General features: G+C 40.5%; 1 protein-coding gene and 1 long non-coding RNA gene across 2 annotated transcripts; one reads left to right on the top strand and one right to left on the bottom strand.

Annotated features, from left to right (window-relative positions):
• The first annotated feature begins 101 nt into the window (after nucleotides 1-101).
• LOC122835927 lies at nucleotides 102-2,481 on the top strand. The gene is made up of 2 exons (XM_044125417.1): nucleotides 102-1,139; nucleotides 1,648-2,481. Exons 1-2 carry the CDS (start codon nucleotides 177-179, stop codon nucleotides 2,050-2,052), a joined length of 1,368 nt encoding a protein of 455 aa, XP_043981352.1. The 5' UTR covers nucleotides 102-176; the 3' UTR covers nucleotides 2,053-2,481.
• Nucleotides 2,482-4,699: 2,218 nt separating this feature from the next.
• Nucleotides 4,700-8,987, bottom strand: LOC122835950. Its single transcript, XR_006371374.1, has 2 exons — nucleotides 7,437-8,987; nucleotides 4,700-7,215 (listed from the first exon to the last, which is right to left on the bottom strand). It is a non-coding gene; the product is annotated as an uncharacterized LOC122835950 (long non-coding RNA).
• Between the last annotated feature and the right edge of the window lie 316 nt (nucleotides 8,988-9,303).

The following is a 9,303-nucleotide window of genomic DNA, read 5'->3' as shown; positions in this document are numbered from 1 at the left end:
GCGACAAGCCTGTTGCGTTCAGGCTGCATGTGTTGGTCAATGCATGGTTTCAGCATTATGATGCCATAGCAACAATCGGAAGAGAGACATTGCACCAGAAGTCCAGTGACCTCACTAATGAGGTCATAGATGACATCATGTACATCACAGTAGATCAAAGAAGTTCTGATGCTTGAATGCTTGAATCTCAGAGTATCAGTCAGATCCAGACGGTTCTTGGAGGTTCAGATTTGTGTGTAGCAACAATGTTTGGTGTTTCAAAAGCGTTCGTTCCCTTGTTTATCCCACTTGGTTGGGGCCTGGGATATGCTGTGACCACGGGGTTGAAGAAAGTTTTTGATCATTGCTTTCCAGGAAAGGATTCAAATGAAGGTTACCATCGGGAGGAAGAAGACGACTTGTTTTGGAAAGGTCTTCCAACCGACACCCAAGAACAAACCGACCCGGCTGGGAAGGTTTGTTCTGAAAAGGCGACAGAGGTTTGTGGGACCACAGACTCTCACCCAACAAGGACTGGACTAGAAAGTACAGAGGACAAGGGTACTGTCTCTGGGCAAACCGACCCGGCTGGGGAGGTTGTCTCTGAACACCCGACCAATGTCTGTGGGACCACAGACATTGGTGTGACAGAGACGGTACGAGACGGTACCAAGGACAATCGTACTGTCTTTGAACAAACTGACCCGGCTGGGGAAGTTTGCTCAAAGACGACTGTACACCAGGAGGGTGAGAGAACAGTCGCAGAGAAATCTGACCCGGCTGGGGAGGATTTGTCTGTGGCTGACCTCGCAGCCAAAGCTCTGGCTGAGGTAACAGCAGAAGCTTTGGTCTCATGGGTTCCAGCTCTGTCCTTTCCAAAGTGCTCTACTCTCAAGAGCACTTTTACAAGCGACGTTCCAATTCCACCTTCCCCGGATGGGGAATGCATCTCAGAAGAAGATGGAGTGATGAATTTGTCAAAGAAACCCTCTCTACATGCAAGGATCACCGTTGCCTTGGAGGTTAACATTTCTCCGGATGTTGAAGCAGAACACAGAGTTGGCTTGGATCTCCCAGATACAGGCAGGACAGCAACTGCAGGAAACGGACAGACGGAGGAGAACTTCTTCAAGTTCTCCAACGAGCTCCAGAACAGCTGGGTGAGTGCTGCCTTCCAGAGCATCCTGAACCTGAGCGTCACCAGCAGGTGTCTCGCTCAGGAAAGGGTATTTCTGGAGGCATCGTCCATCCCGCTGTGTGCGAGTCTCATCCTCTCGGCTGTCCGTAACCCCGGCAAACATTTTTGTCAGAAAGACCTCTTCCCAGTTCTGATGGAGCTGAAGGAGAAGGAGCTGCCGTCAGACGTGGGAGGGGACTATGATGTAAAATGTTTGCTGGAGTCCATGTTGGTCTGGTTGGATTCCTTTGGAGGAGACACAGATAGAGAGTTATACAACCAAAACTCTTGCTCCAACTGTGGGACCACAGACCTTGAGCTACTGAGCAACGGCCCCTGGTTGCCCTTCCACAACTTATCCAACTGACATAGTTGATCTTTTTAACAGTTGGTTGGATTTGGGGGGCAGACGTTGCTGTTCGGGTTGCGGGTCAGCCTTGGAGAAGAAACACTACATAACAGATAACAATGTGCTGGTGTTTTTTCTCCAGAGGCAGACCAGGATTCACCCTGTGGTAGCCAATCGGACCATGGACGTTCCTGCGGATTGTGAAGGTGGAAGTGAGAGGTACCACCTGTCCTCCGTTATCTGTGGAGATTCAAAGCCGGCTCAGTTCCACTCCTATTTGATAAAAGGAGAACAAACCGTTAAGGCTGACGACGAGCATGTCTTCACTGCAGACAGCGACTGCAGTGAAGACATGTCTCAAAATTCACTAATCTACATATATGAGAAGGTCAGAAACGATGAGACAACGAATATTACAGTTTCTCCAGCCCCTCCTCTGGAAGGTGATAAAGGAGCCTTTGGAGAGGAGCCAAAATTATTAAATTATGAAGAAGACAAAATTATTGAAGACCTAATTAGTTACTATCTTGAGGCTGGAGAACTGTGATTGGGACCAAAAGATGTCTGACTTAAATGTCTGGAACAAAAAGGGTAAAAAGTTTTGACAGGTTTCTCTCCGGGCGCTCCGGCTTCCTGCCACAGTCTGAAATCACGGCTCCGTAGTTTATTGGTCTCTAAATTCTGTTCGTGTGATTAAAAAGTTTATTTTTGTGACTAAAACCGTTCCCTGGGTTTGAATCCCTAGCTGGGTTCTTCTGTCTTGGTGGGTTTGCATGTTCTCCAAGTGCATTAGTGGGTTCTCTCCGGGTTCTCCAGCTTCCCCCCGTAGTCCAAAAAGATGACTAGCTGACCTTTGCCCCATGTCTTCTCCCCTCTCTTTTGTTTAAAGTAGTTTCAGCTACTAGAGCCAAAACTACTTTGAGCAAATGTCAAGAATACATTTTGCAATTAAATTTCATAAATATCAAAAGGTAGTTTCCAGTTAGCAGGTGTCTCTCCAGGCGCTCCGGCTTCCTGCCTGATCCAGAAATCGACTGTTTAGTTAATTGGTCTCTAAATTATCCTTAAGCATAAATACAAACATTAATTAGTGAATAAAATATAAAACTATATATATGTGTATATATATATATATATATATATATATATATATATGTATATGTATATGTACATATATGTATATATATATGTACATATACATATATATATGTGCATATATATATATACATATATATATATATATATATATATATGTAGGTATATATGTATATGTACATATATGTGCATATATATATATATATATATATATATTGTTGAACCAAATATACTATCGATGAATCGGAAGCATGTGATCACACGTGCAGAAAATCAGCCGACACAAATAATCAGACTTTACTTATTTTATTCTTTTTAGCGCTAAAAAGAAAGAGACGCTTACCCTCACAGGCTAATTGGTTGTGACGTGAATACACCGGGATTAAACAGCATCTGATCAAAAACGGACGATCCATTCTTTATATCTAAGACACGCCTTACTGGTCGTCTGATGAACTACGTCAGCTAAGGAATGCCATGATATCATGGTGTCAGCTTAAGTTTCACTTCTACTGAAAGCCTTTTGTTTGAAAGTGAAACATGCAAGGTCAAGTTCCATTCCTCCAAAAGCTCTCTGTGCATAAATGAAACATACTATGTGTGAAATACAGCTGTATGTGCATGAGTACACGTGCAACCCTGGATAAGCGTCTCAACAACTCCCCCTTTTGGTCTCTAAGAGACCACAAATAGAACATCAAACAGCTTGGGGAGCATCACACATCCTGAGGAAACACTGCCCACTGTTCGGAAAACTCCCCGGGCCCATTACGATGTTTGTTGTTGTCATTTCATTTCATTCTTATGGGGTAAAAATCGAACAGAGCGCCCCCTGGCCCTGGGCGGCGGGAAGAAACCACAGTGTTCCTCTTACAGGCTAACAAAGAACATTCAACAAAAAATAAATAAATATTATTTAAAAAATTTATGGATAAATGGTAACTGAAATGTAAAATTAATAAAATGTTATTTAATACCTGAAAAGAAATGCAAAATGAAGAAAATAATAAAACATTAGATTTTATTTAAAAATAAATTTAAAATGAGAAATGAATAAACATTAGTGAAAATTTTGATTTTTTAAACCAAAAGTCAAGAAGATAAACCTTAAAATGAATAATTGTTAGATGATGCTTGAAAATTTTAAACATAAACAAAGAAATTTTCAGATACTTTTTTTAGATGAAAACCATGTGTAATCAACAGAATAAGAAACAAGCACCCTCGAAAAAATGCAAATCAGTGTTATTGGCAAAAATTCAGTAGAAGTACAATGTAATTATTCAAGAAAATTCATTAGAATTCAGTAGTATTGAGTTGTAATGCGATCTACAAAGTTTAATCAAGGCAATGTCTTCTAGCAAACCCTATCAATGTCGAACCGGTTTGAATTGCACACTTGCATTCAAATGTGCAATTTGAATGAATAAAGTGAAATTAATGAGTTAAAAGAGTAAATTTAAAAATAAATGTTAGAAAGTGAAGCCGGCATTTGAAATCCGTTTCTTATATTATTATTATAAATTTTTTTTTTAATTAGTGAAACGTGAACAAACAATAAAATGTAAATAGAATACAATGTGAGGTTAATACTGTGAATGCCGGTAAACTATAAATTGAATAATGCAAGATGAATAAAATGTTAGTCAATATGAAAGCTTGGATGAGCCAAAACTTAATGAGAATAAGATAAATGATTAAATGTTAGATATAATACTGACAAATAAAATCCTAAATAAAGTATTGTTAAGATCCCTTTTAGTACTCGAGAGGTGAAATCTTTAAGTTCAAAATATGAAAGTAGTTAGTGGTCATAAAGGGATACAAACTTACCAACTGAAAAGAAATATGTTTAGTGAACAAAATGAAAACACATTTTAAACTTGGCAATCAATGTTTTAGATAAAAATTCAGTCTTAACACAATGCAATGATACTGGCCAAATCTTAAGAAGTCAACAGGATTAATTTGTTTTAATGAGATCTGCAAACTTAATTCAAAATTGTGTCGTCTAGTATCTGTTGATGTCAACCAGTTTCTACGTGTGTCCAGATGCCTCATTTTCATCCAGGCACACCGAGAAAGGATTGGACTTTTTACATTTAAAATCTGGAAAGTTGCAGCTCCACAGTTGCGCTGCACTTGACCTGTGAAAAGATGCTGTGATTCAGAGGTTGTTGTTCGCCTACCATGATGACACAGGCTCTAAGTCTCACCATAGCACAGACACCTGTCACACCAGTCTATATTCTCTCAATTAGTTTATTACCCCTGCATAGATAAAATATCCCATCTCTAGCCTATTAAGTGCTGTGGGAATGTGATGTTACACCAACTTTCAGGGATCCGGCCCACACTGCGGTTACCTGTTGTAAAATTGAAACAGACATAGTTATCTTTAACTGGAATAGCGGCACCATCCGGGCTCCGCTGTTGATTACTGGAAATAAAGCTGTTAAAGTGTCACATCCAGAGGGCTGTTTAAACTTAGTCATATTAAGCATGCAGTTAGAACCCCAAAGAAGCAGGTTCAGTATAGATTCTGGGTCGTCCAGCTGTGCAGGCCACACAGTTAGACATTTGATATTATCGTGCTGTTGCAGTTAATCAGTCTAACCACAAGTTGGTTCCTGTGTAATGTATCGACCTAATTTAATTTTGTTTGTGCACAAACCTTAGCCAATTTTGTTTTAAATTTTGATTCATTCATTCTGCTTTGCCTTGGGAGGTAATGATTGATTAGACATTTTATGATGATTTCACTATCTTCTGCTGTTGCTGGCCACGCTTCAGGCCATCCTGTGAAAGCATCAACACAAATCAGCAAATATCTTTTGTCTTGCAACGGGTTTATCATGTCAGTAGAATTTAACACAATTTCTTTTCCTGGACATGTAACTGGAGGGAACTGTCCCTGATGTGGATTCAAAGTTTTCTTAGGATTCAACTGTCCGCACACCGAACAATTTTTCACAAAATGTTTCACCATGTGGATCATTTGAGGTGCCACCACTCTTTAAGATTGTGCATCATCTGCTTCGTCCCAACATATCCAACCCGTGAGCTTCTTGAAGCAGCTCTTGTATTTTCCCAGGAGGCAGAATTAACCTGCCATCTGGGCCCCTCCAGCACCCATTTGTTTCACGTTTTTCTCTTCAGGTGGCGCCCCCTTTTGGCATCTCACCACCTCTTCCAGGCTCTTAACCCTTGTGTGTCGTTTCTGAAACAACAACCATCTGTAAAGAACTGTCTCACCTCTGGTCCCAGCAGAGGAGCTGCTGAAGTTCTGGTGTTACCTTGTCTGTCTTTGCCACCAGGTCTGCACACACGTGTGGTTCTCCTTCTGAAAAACAGTCTGCCATATTTATGTCTTGGTGTGTGAATGAAATGTTTGGAGCTTTCAGGACTTTGGAAAGTGTTTGTTGTCTCAACGCTGTCATGGTGAAACTCAGTGAATGTCCCATGACTATGTGTTCAGTTTTTGTATCGGGTATCCCAGCTGCCTGTTGCATACAAGGGTGATGCCCTTTTCCTCCCCCTTTTTCTGAAACAAAACAGTCAGTTTTGTTCCAGAAATATCCTCAAAGAACTGTAAAGTGTATTCAGGGATGGACAGCTCTGCAGCTGACGCCATGTGTTGTTTGAGAGAGGCAAAAGCTTGTTCCATGGGGACATGCCAGTCGTTCCTGCTGAAATTATTCTACCCAGAAACTTAGCCTGTTTTCGAGCAATCTGCTTTTACTGACCTTAAAATCTGTTTGACGCAGGCGCTGCAAAACCAGAGAGGTTGCTTTAACGCAGGTCTCCGTAGTTGGTGCAGCAAGCAAAAAGTCTAGTGGGCAGTCCTGCAAAATATCTTGCAAAACCTGATTAAACTAAAATCGATTCTATTATGAGGGAACAGTCAATTTTAAAAATATTTATATGTATTGCATATTAGATGTTAATTTATTTTAACTAAAGTCTTTAAGTCTAGTAATGATAATAATTTTATGCTCACAGTTAATGGAAATATGACAAATTAAATTGGAATATCTTACCAAACAATAGAAAGAAAACTATTTAAATAAGAAATGTAGGCATGCTAGGAAATATGTTTAAAGATTGTTAATTTTACAAAGCAAGGAGTCTCATCAGAATGCCTAATTTCACGAATTTATGGAAAATTGCATTACATTTTACTTCAAAATTTATTATGTGATGAGATCCTAAATGACTGATCTTATATTTTTCAAGAGAGCGGGAGAAAAACAAACCTAGTGCTGCTGTGGCAATCGAATCTGTGGCTGCCAGGGAACGTTTCATCATTACGCCCAATTTTTTCACTTGGTGCTCAGGGTGCAAACAGAGAGAAATGTGAGACATTTAATACCATTCTGATTGGTTTTTTTTTGCGAAAGAGACAACAGCAGCTACACCAACAGGAGCTACATAAATGTCCGATACTTTTACCTGCTAGGTTGTTTCCTCCAGAGTGGAAAGGAAAAGTTCCTAGTGCCATTCAGAGGCGTCTCTGTCGCAGAACAGGGCCGCGCATGGTGGATCCGGAGGAGGAACACAGAAGCGCAGACACAGGAGCCAGGGCTTCCAGGCCAAGAACGTTGACATTAGGCTGCTGTAGGGTAAATTTGTTAAAAGTCCCCAATAGATGTCAGCAAACTCAGACACCACTGGCTGGATCAGATACTGTCCTTCTGTTTGGAAATTTCCACAACGAAGGGAGGTGCCATCAGGAAATGCAACAATTAGTCCATCAGCCGAGCACATGATTGTTGCTCCCATCTTTATCAGCAAAGCTCGCTCAAGTAAATTCATGGGAGTCGTAGGAAAACTTACAAAAGAATGTTTCATATTCTGATTACCCAAGGTGAAGGTCAGAGGCATCGTGAATAGCAGACTCTGTTCAGTCCCTGAGAACCCTGTTAAAGACACAGTTCTTGATGTCAGAGAAAAAGGAGGAGCAGAGTTCAGAGTGGAATGTGTGGCTCCGGTGTCAACCAGGAAGTCTGTGTGTTTTCCTTCCACTGTTGCAGACAACATGGGGTCTGCTGTACCCACATTGTCTCTGGGGTCCTCAGCAGTGTGTCAGTAGATGTTCTGTGTGGCCTCAGTATTCCCCTGAAAGCAATGTCCAGGAATCACATAAGGATTGTTGGGGATCATACCTGGCAGTCTTTGGTATGTTCACACAGTGTTTGGCCCAGTGTCCAAAATGTCCACACTGGTAGCACGTCAAGTTCCTTTGGTCCTTGGCCTCGTGCTCCGTGACCTTGCCCCATGGCTCCCCATCCACATCCAGCCAAACGCCATCCCTGTCCACGAGGAAACGCTCTGTATCTGTTTGAGGATATGAAAAAGAAAAAGCAGGAGGAGGAACCAGTCCCCCCCCCAGTATGATTAGAGTTTTGCCAGTAATTTGGAATTTTACCCTGTGTAGATTTATTTTGAGAAGATGCTGCTGCAACCATCACATGTTGTTGTTTACTGTTTATTTAATTAATGTAATTTTGTTTTGCTTCCTGCAATTGAGTGTCTAAGCCCTTAAGACTGTTTTTTTTATTATTATTTTATTCGTCCTGCGCCTTTAAGAGGTGATGAAGCAAGAGTCTTTTCCATCTCACATGTTCACACCCTGCAAGATCTTGAGTGTGTTTTATAGACTGCATAACATATCCAGGGACGCCTTTTAAAACTGCTTCTTTAAGCATTTCAATTAAGTTTGAGTATGGACCTTTAAGATTAACTGTAGTTTTTCTGAGCCAGGTTTCTAGATATAATGTCATTTAGCTGGGACCAAACATGGGATTTGGGGAGGATGGGGTTTGATCTAATACAGTCCAAGTTGGGGTTCTATTCCCAGTGTGGACTCCTGAAGTTTTGTGGGGTAGCAGTTCCCCCTTGACTGTCAAAGTTCCTTCTGTGATATTAATTATTACGGGATATATCCCCTTAGAGCACGTGTCAAACTGAAGGCCCGTGGGCCAAATCCGGGCCGCTGTGGGTTTGTGCGGCCCTCCAGATTCTAAACTAAACACTAAGTGTGCTTAAATATTATGCTATCAATCAAATTAATGCAGTTCTATCCGTTTACTGCCAAATTATATCAATCAGTCGCTCCAGTTTCTTTTAGAATTATCAGGGAAATTCACCAAAATCAACAAATCCCTGCACTTTTCTGAGCAAATAAAAAAAAATGTGAAACTTCCCTACTTGAACTAAACAGCTGCCTCAAACCTAATTGATGTCACATTATATGACCTGTACAGCGAGTAATAAAAAGTCAAATTTACCGTCATAAATAAGTGCAAATATTTCCAAATTACTACCACAAACACTTTTTATTGCAAAAAATCACAAAAATTCAATGATATTTAAGAAATGCGTGATATTTTAACAGTTTGTGAATGGCTTTTATCAATACATTCTGGTACAACTGGCCCTTTAAGAGCAGTCATGTTCTTGATTTTGCCCAAAACGAAAATAGTGAAGTCTGTATTTTTATGCTAGTGTGTTCAGAGCTGGTGGCAATGACCCTTTTTTAAATTTTCTTTTTATGTTATTGTCCCTGTCAGGAACCCAATAGTTTTCATTTTGCCTGACTTCTGTCTCTGCAGTCTGCCTGTTTTGTCTTCAGCCTCTTTTAGTAAAAAGTCCTGCCTCTTTCTGTTTTTTTTAATTGAAGAATTTTATTATTATACAGTGT

Source organism: Gambusia affinis, linkage group LG08 (assembly GCF_019740435.1).
Source record: "Gambusia affinis linkage group LG08, SWU_Gaff_1.0, whole genome shotgun sequence".
NCBI lineage: Eukaryota > Metazoa > Chordata > Actinopteri > Cyprinodontiformes > Poeciliidae > Gambusia > Gambusia affinis.
The sequence above is the reverse complement of the archived record's forward strand: the minus strand, read 5'-3'. Positions and strand labels throughout refer to the sequence as shown.